Below are 14,189 nucleotides of genomic sequence, written 5' to 3'. Positions count from 1 at the left end.
AGGACCATGTGATAAGATAGGAAAGTGATTACGATATGAAAACACTATGTAAAAAAAGAATATAAAATTAAATGTACAGTAGTATCTAAAAAAACTAGTCCAAGAATTAGTGAAAGATACCAAAATGTTAATATTTTATCTGTACCAGAGCCCTCAGAATGTGGGTAACCTTTTTTAAACCCCTACCAAATTTAATGTACATATACTACTTTTATAGGGAAAAGTATGTGTGCATGTGTGTGTGAAGCTGGAAAATTTGATAGCAATTGTTAAGCTCCTTGGTCTACTCTTAATGTAGACTTTGAAAGTATATAAGCCTCATGTCATCATGATAAAAAGGCCCTTGGGAACCTGCGCCTCCAGGACTCACCGCCTCCAGGATCCAATGCAGCCACGCTAGTAAAACAAAGCTTCCAGGGCCCCAAAGTCCTTAGTTAAAGGCCAATTTTATCCTACCCGGAGATGCCTGCTTTGCATAGCTCCTAGGAGACCCCAGCACCACCTGGAAGACAGGATTAGATCAAAATGGTTCTCAGACGCCACTTTAATCAAGTTTTGCACTACACAGTGACGGGGTGGGGGGTGAAAGACAATGACTGTTTTCAAGCAAATTCACCTGCCCCAAGGTGAACAGCCTGGGCTCCCAAGAACAGAAAACGGCTTTCCTTCCCAGGGGAATCCCCTTCCTGAGCTGACAGGACAGGATTTCAGGGAGAATGCGCACAAAGGACAGAGCAAGCTAGCTAAGGGAGCCAGGGAGATTTCCGAACTCTTCCCAGTGCAAACCAGAACTAGGCATGTAGGTACCCCTCCTAAAGGCATCACCCCAATCCCAGCCACTCCCACCTGAGGCCAAACTGCCTCCCCACAGGGACTGACGGCCAATGTTCACTTCATCACTCTCCTCCCAGTGGTGCACCTAGCAACACAGAAGCCTGAGCAGCTGTGGTCACCATCCAGCAGAGGCAGCCTTCAGGCCAGAACCCTCACGGGCCTTCCTCTTCACTGGCCCCTCAGCTACTAGTGTGTCTGCCTGGCCATAGCAGAGCAGCCAGTATGTGTGTGGCTGTGTGGGGCGGGAGGGGCCAGAAGCAGCAATAAAGCAAATCAGATGTGGGTTCTGGTTGCTGGGTCGACATGGTGGCAGGACCAGTCCTGGCCCCCAGAAGGACCCATAGGGCCCTGTGTCCTCCATTAATTCTTCTCCGGGCGGTTTCTGTTCAGGACAGCTTTAGGGGCAAATTCCAGCTTGTCCTTAAGGCTCACGACCTGGGTGTGGTCCTTGCCTAGCAGCTCATCCAGCTTGCGGTCCTCCCGGCGCTCCGAGATGCTCTTCTCCTCCTCCACAGGCTGGAGATCCTTGCCCCGGATGAACCATTCCAGGTGGTAGCCCACAGCCCCAACCACGAAGGCCACAGGAAAGGTGACATAGGGAGCATAGGTACGCACCACGGTCCAAAGCACAGGCCACATGACATCTGCAGAAGAGTAGGAGGCCGCATTAGGAAGAAGCAGCACCCCTTCCCACCAAACACGGACAACCCACCAGGGCTCTCCACTCACCAGGCAGCCTGGCACAATTTACTGAGCATCCACCCCATGCAGAGCAATGCAAGAGGGCACCCTGCTTTATGCAACAGTTGGGTCTCCGAAACAATCCAGGAAATTTCAGAAGACTCAATTGTTAGGGAAGGGGGAAAGAATCTCATTTACGTACTATACTCTTTGACAATTATGCAACCACGTATGGCAGCGTTCCCCACGAGAGGACCTCTGAGCCTTACCTAATAAAGCTTCAATCCTACTGTTGACCCCAGGCCCTCCCTGCACAACTTGCCAACATTCTAAGAGCGGGTAAGAGCCTTTCTCTGCTCTACAATATTCCTCCATCAGCAGAGCCAGCCATCCCTTCCCCACCACGCTCACCCCTGTGAGTCTCCTGTCTCCAGGTTAATGAGAAGTAGTTCCTCTGCCCCACATAAAGAATAAGCAACGTATTTAGGCAGCCAAAACCCCAAACCATTACCCAACCACTCTGGATTTTAGATAAAGATAATGGTTTTTTCCTATTCTGAACTTGACTTTTCTAACAAGACAAACCTCTTCCTTACAAATCTGCTTGCCAAACCCCTTTCAAAATACACTCTCTTCAACCAAAGCCATATCCTCGTATTTGCATAAATTCCTAAAAATATCACCAGCCCATTATACATACTCTGGACACACCAGAACTTGAAAATTCTATGTTAAAAAACTACTGTACAAGAAGTGGAAAAACAAAGAAATGGAATGACCCCAGGGCTTCCAGAAATAAAGTAAGGCAACACCAGGATAATGTAAAAACACACAAATTGGGTCACTCTCAGCCATTCAGTCTCAAATGATCATTATCATTATTAACAATTATCAAAGACTATTCACAACTATCATAATAGTGACAGCTCCATTTATTGAGCACTTATTACACGCCAGACCTTGGGCTAAGCTCTTTATATATACTATCTCCTTTAATCCGCATGTCCACTCTCTTGATGTAGCTGGCATGACCAGAGGGTTAGGTAACGTGCCCAGAAGTCTCAACTGAAAGATCATTCCTTTTGTGCCCCTGCAGGTATTTCTCCAATCTAGCTATCTCTGGTCTGAACCTCACCAAAGTTAAGATGACTCTCTCCCCTCCCTTTGGTTCCAATTCTCTCTGGAAGAACCCCAGCATTTTGTGGACCCAAGGCTATAATGGACCATCACCAAGAAAAAAACTGCAGCAGCTCCAAGACTGCCCTCTGAGTCCCTGTCTTAGCACCAGGCACTATGCTGGACAATTAACACACTAGTCACCATCTGATCTTCACAACACCTCTATGAGGTAGGAGTTATTAGCCCAGATTTTTGTTGAAGGCCACAAATGCTCAGGGACATAAGCTTAACTTGCCCAAGATCACCAGAAGTGAGAGAGACATTGACTGGAACCCAGGCCTCTCCAACTTCAACACCTATGCTCCTTCTACTGGAAGGAACACACTGCAAATAGGTGTATGGTTTCTGTCCAATTCCTGGACTTGAGGAGAACTTACTGCAATTTTTTCCCATCAGCTTGGCATTTCACTACCTAGAAGAGCTTCCCTTTTTGCAAACTCTAAGATTACACTCAGAGATTTGTGAAATTACAAGATTTAGGAGCTGTTAAAAGAGGCACCCTTGAAGAATCTCAAACCTAATATTTCATTTTCTTTCCTACCTGTAAGCAAGTTCTCTATAAGTAAACACTTTTCCTAAACAGCAACTCTCCACTCAGATTTCCAATCTGTCTTCAAATATATGAAGCATGAGTCCACAACTAATACTGCTTCTCACATGCAGCCCGAGGTCTCCCTCTGTGGTCGGGTTCACATTCTAATCATTCCCAAATAACTTAATCCTTTCATTTATTCAACATTTATCACCACTTTCTCTGTGTCACACATTGGGCTGGCCTACCCCATGTGTCTGCATTTCTCAAAGCACTTAACCCTCCAAGAGGGAAAGGCCCATGTTTGTGCGTCCCCACTGTGCCCTATTCATCTCCCACCCCTCCCACCACGCCCGGCATTAAGTGCTTAAAAAGTCTGGTGAATGAATGAGAGCTCAAGCAACTCACTTGTGTAAAACCACCGCAGTCATCTAACCACCCGCCCTCGAAAGGCGGCAGGAACACAGCAGGTGCCTTTGCTGATTACAAGAAGCTAGATACTCTAACAAGTCATCTCCAGGGTGTCAAAACGAAAGAGGCAAAAGTGGCAAATATTTCCAGCCCCGCACTGAAGGAGCCTGAGCGTCCGGTGAAGGTCAAACGGTAAAGGTTGCCGGGAAACCTGCCCTTGTGCCGGGGACCTCGGAGGCCCAAGGAGACGCTAAGCCGCAGTCCGAGATTTGAGAACTGCTAACAAGGGCAGAGGAGACCTGACTGGGTGGAAGAATTCATTCTGACCGTTACTGAGCCCGGTCCGGGTATGAGAGCGCAAGGAGGTCAGGTCCAAGGGTCTGCCCTTCTCCCTCCTCTAGGTTCCCGGTCCCCTGCCCCTATCCCACCACGCTCACGGCCTCGTCTGGTCTGTCCTCACCCACGTGCCTAAGGCCGAGAAGCCCGGGCTGCAGAATGTCTGCAGGGCGCTCAGACTCCCACGCCGAGCCCGGGGAAGAGAGGGAGCAGTCTAGCCTGGCCAGGGCCGCAGCGGAGGCTCGCCATCTCCCTTCCCCTAACTCAGAGGTCAAGGCCACCAGCCGTCGCCACAGCTACGGGCGGCCCAGCAGCCGCTCGGGGGTAGGAACTGCCTGCCGGGACGAGTGCTCACCCGCGCCGCAGCTCACACCCCGCCGTCCGGCCCCAGCCCTCCGCCCGCGATCCGCCCGCGCTGGGGGAGCACGCAAGCCGCCACTCCCAGCGGCCCGCGAGACCTCGCCCCGGACCCCGCCCACCGGCGCCGGCTCCCTCGGAGCGCAGGGATTGGCTGAGCTCCAGAGCCAAAGGCCTGAGGAAGCTAGGGCTCTGCAACGGGCCGCGCTGCGCTGAGGGATACAGCGCCCCCTCCCGGACAGGAGGTTTCCCAGTGACATCACTACGGGCTTTCGCGTGGAGAAAGTGGAAGGTCACGCATTCATGTATTCAACTGATGTTTATTAGGCTTCTTCTAAGACCTTGGTCTGGGCACAGAAAAATAAAAAACATGATCCTTGACCTCAAGAAGGTCTCAGCAGAGTAAAATCTAGAACTCTTAAGAACTCTTCTGGTCTGGGCTAGCTTTCTAGCAGCGTGACCTTGGGAACATTGTCAATCTGCCTGAGCCTCCTTTCCTTCTTATGCATAGAGGTAATAACACCTATTTCACAGGATGTTGTGAGAGTTGATGAAACAATGTATGCAAAGTGCTGTGCTGGCACATAACAAGCAGGGAAATAAATGGTACTATTGTTAGTATACAAATAATTGAAATATAGTAAAACCTGTCTTACTTGACCCCTTAGGTGCAAGTATTCACTGCCTCCTCTGTGTCCCCACTGCGCCCTGTACAGATGTCTACTTTAACACATATAGAAAAAAAAAACACCAAAGCTTAAGCTCCATAACACCCCCACCTAGCCCTGTCTTTCCATCTTCATTCCACTAGTCTCAGGCAGGCGTACTTATTTACCTTTGGTAACACATACTAAACCCCTCCTATTCCCCCACGCAGACCAAACTGTTTCACACCTCTGTGCCTTTATTTATGCTTTTTCATCTACCTGGAGTGCCCTTCCCACCTTTCTTTACCAAAGTAGCTCTGTCTTGTTTTTCAAGCTCAAGGGACACCTTGGTAGGAAGCCTCCTAGATTGCATTATCAGGGTAGATTCCCTTCCTTTATGATCTCAAAGATCTCAATGCTAAGCTCTGACAATGGAGGTGGAGAAAAAGGAACAGATAAAGAATAAAGAAATGTGTACGAAACCATTATTAGCAGAACGTGTTCACTGAGGGAGGACAAGGGAACAGAATTGCCCAGAATAACTAGCATTCAGTCAGCCAATTAACATGTGCTAGGCATTGGGGATGCAAAGGTGACTGGGACCGTGTTTTCCCCCAAGAGTTGTCTGACTAACAGGGAAGCAGAAGGGTCTACAAAATGTCGAGAGAGTGTGAGAAATGTGATGACGGGAGCATGCACAAGTAGCACAGACAAGGAGCCCCAGGAAGAACCAGGGAAGGCTCCCCAGAGGAACCTGCCCTTGAGCTAAGTCTCAAGTAGTGGCTAGCAGTTCTGTCAGGCAGAACTGAGTGGGGCTGCAGGGCACAGATTTAGGAATCAGAGAGTTGTGGGTTCAAATCCTAACCCTGCTGCCTGCTAATCTCAGAAAAGCTGTTTACACTCATTGTTTTAAAAAAGACAGTAATAGTACCCACCCCCCTTTGGTTGTTCTGTACTAAATCACCTAATGTGTATAAAATGCTTAGCATTTACAGTATATGGCACCTTCTAAGTGCTTGGTAATTGATCACCAGTAAGTTTAGTATTCCTCAAATTTACTCCTCCTTCTGTAATGTCCTATGTCCATTTATGGCATTACTTACTCACCAAGCCAAAAACCTAAGTGACATCTTCAAGGCCTCTTCATCTCTGCATTATTTCCCAGATCCAGTTTATAGCACCTATGCCTCCTGAATGTCTCTCAAATTCACCATCATCTCTTACCTGGACCACCTCGGCAACTCCCTTCAATGGTCTCTCTGCCTTCCATTGCCTCCTCCAGTCCATTTCTATTCTGTTGGCCAAAGAGTCTTTCAAACACTTAAATAAAACCATGGACTCTCCAACTTAAACCCATGGCTCCCTTCCAGCCACATCTCCTTTATTTCCCCTCTACCCGTCCTAGCCTTTCACCTCTCTCCAGTCTCTGCTCTTCCCATTATCCCACACACACATAGCATTCCATGCCTTTGCCTAAGCTGGTCCTTTTGCCTGAAATGAATGTCTTCCCTCCTCATCCCTGACTACAAAACTTTAATTCATCCTGCAAGGCCCAGTTCAAAAGGCTCCACTTGCAGAAAGGTTTCCTAGACTCGCCGGCTGCTAGAGGCTCCCTCCTCTGGTCTCTTCAGCCCCTCTGGGAGAGCAGGCCTCCCTCTGTACCATAACTTTGTGTTTATGTGCCTTGCTATGGCCAGATGGGAGCAACTCAGGCACAGGGACTGGATCTAATCCTTCACATGTCCATGGAGCCCAGCACAACTACCTGGGCCACAATACCCTAAGGAGACTCCCCACATGCCCCCTACATCAGCCCCACAAGGGGAGATTTTAGACATCACATCTGTAGCAGGATGCCCACACAGTCTTGGATGCTACCCGTCTCTCCGTGTCCATTCCCATATACCTCATGGTCCCGGCAAGCCTGGCCCAGTTTCTGGGAAAACACAGAGACCCATAAAAATCTATATAATGTAGAGGTTAAACTTGGACTCAGCTACTTCCTGGCTTCGTGATTTGGGCTAAGTTGTTGAACCTCTCCAAGCCTCGGTTTTCTCATCTGTAAAATGGGGGTGATAACAACACCTGCTTCATAGGATTGCTCTGAGTATTGTCTAGTTCAAACCTCTCCCAGGTCCCCATTTTCGAGAAAACTGAACCCCAGGATGAAAGTCACTCAGCCAGTGCCCCACTTGGCAAATCTGGGGGAAATAGACATATGAACATTTCTAGTTGAAACTCTGAGTCATCCAATTTCAGTATTCCCAAACCTGGCTGCCATCAAAATGATGCAGTGGTTAAGAATCTGCCTGCCAATGCAGGGGACACGGGTTCGAGCCCTGGTCCGGGAAGATCCCACATGCCGTGGAGCAACTAAGCCCATGTGCCACAACTACTAAGCCTGCGCTCTAGAGCCCGCGAGCCACAACTACTGAGCCCATGTGCCTAGAGCCCGTGCTCTGCAACAAGAGAAGCCACCGCAATGAGAAGCCTGTGCACCACAGGGAAGAGTAGCCCCCTCTCACCACAACAAAAGAAAGCCCGCACGCAGCAACGAAAACCCAACGCAGCCAAAATAAATAAATAAGCCAAAAAAACTCATCTGAGAGCAAAGACTCTATTCACTAAGTCTTGCACAGGGCCCAGGAATCTGTTTGGGATCAGCTCCAGGCTGATTCACTTTTGGGAATTCGGGTCGCACGGGAGCCCTCTTCACCTCTCAGTGGTCTCAAATGAGTGTGTGTGGGAATATGACCTCTTGCTTTTCAGGTGGTCTTCCAGACCAGCCTGTAAAATATGTTCATGCCACTCTCTTGTTCAAAACCCTTCTGTGGCTCCCCGTGGCCCTCAGGACCCAGGCCCACCTTCCTCAAATTGACCCAAAAGCCCAGCATGATCAAGCCTCTGCATTCCCAATACCTCTTTCTCCTCCAAGCCTCTGCACAGCTGTTCTCTGATCTTGAACATTCTTCCCAGCCCTCGCCCTCCTTCAGTGGCTAATACCTAGTCATCTTTCCAGCACTCACCCTTATAATGTAACTGATTACTTGTCTTTCCCATATGGCTGTTAGCACCATAAGAGCAGAAACTAACTTGTTCAGAGCTATCTTCAGGTGCTGGACAGGGCCAACAGTGGTTCTTGATAAATATTTGCTGAATACATGAATGAGAAGAACTGGCTAGTCCAGTGTGGCCCAGAAGAGCAGCCAACCCTTTTGGAAGGTTCTTCGTCCTGCCTCAGAGTCCACATCAACGCAAAGACTGGAGAGAGGGCTTTGTGGGTAGGAGCTGCCATTCAACTCTTTCTGGGCTCAAAAGGCTGTAGAGCTAAACGCTCAGGATTTACATTAGACAGACTTGGGTCCACCACTCTTAGGCCTGCCTGTGACTTTGGCCAGGGCACTTGACCTCTCCTGGGCTTCAGCTTTCTCATCTGTTGTAAGGATGAGCTACGTTCATGTAAAGCACTCGCATCTTGCCTGACCCTCAGCAAGCATCCAATAAATATTAGCCATCACTACTAGGTTTGGGATGCCACTGAGTTTCCCAGGAAAGTTCTGTTCTCTCTTTTGTTCCCCATCAATGTACCCATGCACAGGAGGCATCAGAAAACATGACAGCACAGAATTGAACAGTTTTCTGGAGCAGAAAGAACAGTGGCCCCTTAGGGAAAAGGAAACCAGTATTTGTCCATATCGAAGAACAGCAGCCCTCCTGTTTATGGAGCACACGCTGTGTGCTTCTCTGGGGGAACCCTGGGGAACTGGAAGGCAGAAAGGGAACCGGACTAAACTAGGAGGAATTGGAAGACAGACCTCTTCACCCCACCCGGGCCCCTTCAACCCACCCGGGCCCCTCCAGGAGGGCTCAGGTCCTCTGTCGCCACCCGGCGGGGCCGAATCCCCATTCTCCCAGCTGGCCCAGACAACTCCTATCTCCCCAGACCAAAAGCCTGGGCTCCGGCCTCTCCTCCCTCCACCCCCTGTCCCAGGCTCGGGCAGAGGTGGCTTCTTCTGGAGAGAGCAGCTGGCTCGAGTGCAGTTCTGCCGTTTTATTTTTCCTGGGATACTCAAGGGGATGTGGGAACAGCCACAGGTGTGGTGAGGGGAAGCCCCCATCTCCCCTCCCCAGCAGCTGGGAAAGGGGAGAGGCCCAGGCGCCCTGGTCCTGGGTTGGTCCAGCCACTGTGGTCCCTGGGCCCGGTGGGCTGAGGGCTGAGGGTAGAGCCCCTGGGAGGGTGGGGCGGGCTCCTAGGCGGGGTTCGGGATTCTTCATAAAAAGCCACGAAGCTTGATTCCCCACGAAGCCCAGCCCCGCGGGGTGGGGGGGACGCAGAGCCCAGATGGGGGACCCGGCCCGGCCTGGCCCGTGGGGTAAGTAATGGCAGAGATGGTGCCCGTGGGGAGGAGGTCGGGACGAAGCGTCGGACCTGGAAGGTGGGGGGTCCCGGTGGGAGCGCAGGGCGGAGAGGCACGGCCCCCAGCCCAGCCCGGGCGCCTTCGCGTGGGGTCGGGAAGGTAAAAAACCCACGAGACCGTGACGGGCAGGAGGGGCCGGGGCGTGCGGTGCCGGCGGGGCGGGCGCACGGGGCAGCCCGCGTTCACAGTGACCTCGACGCTGGGTGTACAGTACGGGTAGAAAACCGCGGGCCCGGGCCCGGGCTGGGCGGGCCGGGCCGGTCACAGCCTGGTCTGGGCCTCGGGGATGTAGATCTCGATGCTGTCGGCGCTCTCGGTGGCCGAGCTGTGGCGGAAGGAGGCGGCGCGCTTGGCCGCCAGGAGCCGCTTGCGCGCTTCCTGCCGCTGCCGGTCCACCGAGTCCAGGGAGCGCTCCTTCACCGGCACGCCCCGGCCCCGCAAGGGCTTCTTTGGTATCGGCGGAGGGACCTTCTTCTCCTCCTGCCGGCAGAGGGGGCGGCACTTAGTTTGGGGGCGGGGGGCGGCACTTAGTTTGGGGGCGGGTCCCACCCGACTTCCCAACCGGCGCCCCCGCGGCCCGGAACGGTTAACAGCGCGCGCCTCTGACTCGTGAGAGCGGTTCTTGAGAGCGTGTGACGGCCCCCGAAGCCCCAGGGGTGCTTGTTCTGCCAAGGTGAAACCCACATTTTTCATTTTTTAAAGAGATGGACTCGAGCGCCCCCTGGTGGAGCCGTTTTCCACAACTCGCATCAGAGCGTTCGCTCCCTCCTGGTCCAGAGGAGTGCAGTTCCCCCGACGCAGGCAAGGCAATGAGGGCTCACGTTCCAGGCTGCTGGGACCCATCACTGACAAGGTCTGGTGAGATGAGGGCTGAGGGGACCTTGAAGGTCCCCTCTGTGCCGAGGTCCAAGCTGAGGGCAGTCTGCCCTTCTGGAAGCTCTAGTTTGGCTCCCTCAAACGACAGCTGGTCCGAGGTGGCTGCAGCCACCAAAGGGTTCTTGCAGCTCAGGCAGTGATGAGCAGTGGGACCAAGCAGAGGGCAGTGACCAAGAACAGGGTCGAAGAGGGTCACCATCACCTGTCCAGGACTACCTTTGCTGCCCAGGGTCTCTTCTCCTGCCTTTCTCTACCCCCCCCCACCCACACTCTCTGGGGAAGGGCATTTTCCAGGGTCTGGACTCCTGGTTTGAAGGGACCTCCCCCCACCTTAGGCTCCAGGAGTTTCCAGCTGTTGGCCTTGAGTTGCTGTAGCTCCAGGAACTTGAGGGTAACATCCTCGATAGAGAGCTGCAAGAGGTCCCAGAAACCCGCCAGGTCCTGGAAGGTGGGCACGGGGAACGCAGTGGGGTCCTGCAGTGGAGGGAGACAGAGGGGAGGCAGTCAGTCGGCAAGGTCTGAGCCCCAGCTTGGACCAGAGAAAGCCCAACCCACCCTCATTGTCAGGAAGCTCAACCTGGGAGAGTGGGGAGGGGACTGGGAGGTAGGGAGACAAGACAAGACAAACACCTGGTCTCACTTCCAGGCATACACAAACTCCAGTCCCCTACCAGGTACACACACCTGATAGGCTCCATGCCATGGGCACTCACCATGCTTTGCTGACACAGCCGGAAGAACTGCTGAACCTTCTGGGACAGGAGAAGTTGTGTGCTGCCCACGGCACTGCGGATCTTCTCCAGGACTGGAGAGCAAAAGGAGATGCGGGGAGAGGAAAGATGCCTCTCCTTACCCAGCCTCCAGGAAGTCTGCCCTGAATGACTGGCCCCTCTGTTATCTGGCACCGTCTATCCGTCTGTCTCCTCCGGCCTCCTCCCCATCCCATCCTCAAGGTCATAACAAGCAGCTCCTATCCCACTTCACTAAGAAGACTGTCTCCTCAGACACTGATGTTTCTTCTTTCACACGATCTACACGTCTTGACTGCTTATCCTCCTGTGTCCGCTTCCCTCCCATGTCAGAGAACAGATGGAAAGCAGTGCCAGCCTAGCCCAATAGCCTTAGCCAGGCACTAGCTCCGTGACCACTCATTGGCAGAACTTTGTCACTCATCAGTATATGACTCCTTGGCTCATTGAGAATTACCAAATAATGTCATGTGCATGACTCTTGTCTTCTAGTCACTATCCCATCAAATTGGGGATTCTGCGGTTAAGACTGTGTCTCCCCTCAGACCGGACTTGCAGGGAAGGGCATGTCCTCCCTCGTGCAGGGCCCTGTCTCCCTGGCTGAATCTCCTTCTCCTAGGCCTCAGACATGAGCTGACACTGTGCACTGCCTCCCCCTCTGCCTGAAGTCCTGGTCTCACACCTGGATCAGACCTGGATTCCCACACCAGCCCAGATGGGAATAGGGTCCCCTCAATCCCCATGGACTTGGGCTGTCAGCCATCTCCTAGAAGGCCCAACCCTTTCACCCGGTCACTTTCCCAGTCCTAGCTCTGACCTCTGAAGCTGCTCCCTGCTTCCTTCCAAGAGCTCCCAACATGCCCTACTGCCAATAGGAGCCACCAAGGTCTGGGGCCATACGACCAAACTGTGAGAAAGGCACAGTCAGGCCCAGCCAAAGGCCTCTCCTATCACATTGCGGTAGTGGCCGCCGCCGCCACGATGCCTCTGTGCCCGGGGTCCCCTCACTCACTCTCCTCCGGCAGTTCATAGTCCTCCGCCTCGTGCTCCATCTGCTGGCACCAGTGCTCCAGCTTCTCCACCTCCGCCCTCAGCATCTTGATGAACCACTCGCCATCCCGTGGGCTGGGGGACGTGCGGCCTGAGTCGGGGAGGCTACGTGAGCCGCGCTCCATCCAGGAGTCACGGCGCCCGGACCCGGGGCCGGGGGTAGGGGCAGGGGCGGGGCCGGGCGACCCATCGGTGGCCGGCGGCTCATACGGCAGTGGGTAGCCCTCGCGGTAGGCCCACTGGCCCTGCGTGTGGACCGTGCGGAAGACTGAGTAGGTGGGGGCCCGGGGCCCGGGCTGGGGCTCAGAGGCGTGCCTCTGGAAGGAGCGTCCGAACTGCAGGGCCTTGTCTTCTGTGGCCACGGTGGCCAGGCCGGCCAGGCCCTCCAGCTCCAGGTCGGCCTGCACGCCGGCTGTCACACTGTTGGAGCGCTTGAACCTCGCCCGCCTGGTGAGAGAGCTGGCGGTTATCTCTGCCCCTGCCCAGTCTCATCCCAGCCCTCACCCGCACCCCAGGCCAAAAGGAAACCTACAAAGTGATGGACATTAATTCACGACCTTTAAATGTATCAGTCCTTGCCACGGGTCGGTACATAACGTACCTACCTGTTGCACCGGTTCTGGACAGGGGTGATATTCAAAATATTTAACCACCTGTACTCCATGGGCAGAACAGATGCTGGCAGACACCAATCAGACGGACAAAGCCAAAGTGCTAGGGCATCACCCCGCAGAAGCTGGATTGTGGGCCAAAAGGGCCTGGGGAGGGTCCAGGGTGGTGGCTCTTTACCAATGAACACAGCATTATTTCAGCATTTTAACAAACAACGTGTCTTCGCTAGTTCATACCAGCTGTACGGGTATATCCTCAGTCCTATGGAGAGATGAATAAACTATAGCACAGAGAGGCCCACAGTCAGCCAGCTGGAAAACAGCGGAGCCAAGATCTGGACCCAGGGCTGCCACGCTCCACAGCCCAAGAACTTCCCACCACACCAGCTGCTAGAACATCAGGAAGAACTGCCTTAGAGCAGCTGGCGAGAAGGGGTGGGCTACAGCTGGGAGGACTTCTCCTCTAGGGACCCCATGGCTCAGCACGGAGCCTGGCCAGACACAGTCAGAGGGTGCCAGTGGAGCTGAATTAAGTTGTTGGCAGGAATGACACAGGGCCTGGAAATTTCTTGTCTTTGAGTTAATAATATGCAAATCTTATGCAAAACAGAACGTCAGTTGACCTTGTTCTCCCCCTCCCCACTGAGTTCAATCAGAGTGAGGGCTCTTTTCTATGAAGAAGTAAGTGCTCCCTGAGGCGCATGAGGTTCGGGTCAGATAATAGATAATACTATTATCTATTAGATAAAGAAGAGAGAGTCAGGAGATGTGAGGGTGGCAGGGAGAGGTGAACAGACGTTTGAGGTCTGGAAATTCAAGGACCATGAAAGAAAAGCCCATATGTCCTAAGCTACCTCCACCCTCATATGGTCGGAAGAGAGAGGGATTTGGGGGGCCAGATTTAGGGGCTCCTCCTGCTTCCCAGAAGACTCCCCCACCCCCCACAACTTTAGCCTTCCTCATGCTGCCTGGGCCTTCTCTCCCTGCCTGCCTGCTTCCCTCCAGCTGGCGGGCTGCCTGCTGGGAGCCTGTTGCCATAGAAACCAGACCCAGAAGGATGCTGCAGGACCCAGGAAAGAGAGATGCACTCATGTGCAGTCCCCAGCCAGCCCTATGTCCCAACCCCCACCCAGAGAAAGAGAAAGCAGGAACATATCCGCATTGCCTCCCATGTGGTCTTCACCTTGGCACCTGCCCTGGTCGGGGCTTGCATCTCTCTTTCCTTGACTATTGGATCAACCTCCTTTCGGACACTGCTGCCTCCACTCAGAATAGTACAGAAGAAGAGCAGTGGATTGTGAGGCAGACCGGAGTTCTAACGCTGGCCTTGTTGCTATGTGCCTTTGGGAGGTCACTCACCCTCCACCTGGGCCTCCACCTGGGCCTCCACCTGGGCCATCTAGTAAGTATATATGTATGTGTGTATATAAAATACACTATATGATATATATGAATATGTATTATATATAAACACACACACACATATATGCTATAAAATGATAGGAATG

At 52.9% G+C, this 14,189-nt stretch overlaps 2 protein-coding genes across 3 annotated transcripts in view; both read right to left on the bottom strand.

Moving 5' to 3' along the window:
• Window positions 1-526: 526 nt before the first annotated feature.
• Window positions 527-4,430, bottom strand: SMIM12 (small integral membrane protein 12). 2 transcript variants are annotated; one of them, XM_029230924.1, is made up of 2 exons: window positions 4,329-4,430; window positions 527-1,478 (listed from the first exon to the last, which is right to left on the bottom strand). In XM_029230924.1, exon 2 carries the CDS (start codon window positions 1,471-1,473, stop codon window positions 1,195-1,197), a length of 279 nt encoding a protein of 92 aa, XP_029086757.1. In that variant the 5' UTR covers window positions 1,474-1,478; window positions 4,329-4,430; the 3' UTR covers window positions 527-1,194. The 2 variants fall into 2 exon arrangements, with proteins under 2 accessions (XP_029086757.1, XP_029086758.1); XM_029230925.1 differs by lacking the exon at window positions 4,329-4,430 and adding an exon at window positions 3,635-4,282.
• A 4,583-nt stretch (window positions 4,431-9,013) lies between these two features.
• DLGAP3 (DLG associated protein 3) overlaps window positions 9,014-14,189 on the bottom strand; it is a 59,885-nt gene continuing 54,709 nt past the window's right edge. Inside the window, exons 9-12 of the mRNA XM_029229562.1 lie at window positions 12,033-12,517; window positions 10,985-11,076; window positions 10,602-10,745; window positions 9,014-9,875 (exon numbers count right to left, since the gene is read on the bottom strand). Of these exons, the coding sequence (XP_029085395.1) occupies window positions 9,657-9,875; window positions 10,602-10,745; window positions 10,985-11,076; window positions 12,033-12,517 (940 nt within the window). The 3' untranslated portion in view covers window positions 9,014-9,656. The remainder of the gene's footprint in view (window positions 9,876-10,601; window positions 10,746-10,984; window positions 11,077-12,032; window positions 12,518-14,189) is intronic.

Source organism: Monodon monoceros, unplaced genomic scaffold (genome assembly GCF_005190385.1).
Source record: "Monodon monoceros isolate NGI ecotype Baffin Bay Population unplaced genomic scaffold, NGI_Narwhal_1 Super_Scaffold_18, whole genome shotgun sequence".
Lineage (NCBI taxonomy): Eukaryota > Metazoa > Chordata > Mammalia > Artiodactyla > Monodontidae > Monodon > Monodon monoceros.
This window is presented reverse-complemented; position numbering and strand designations above follow the sequence as displayed.

Excerpts from the sequence above, each read along its gene's own strand:
- SMIM12 (XM_029230924.1), bottom strand. The coding sequence starts at position 1,473 with ATGTGGCCTGTGCTTTGGACCGTGGTGCGTACCTATGCTCCCTATGTC.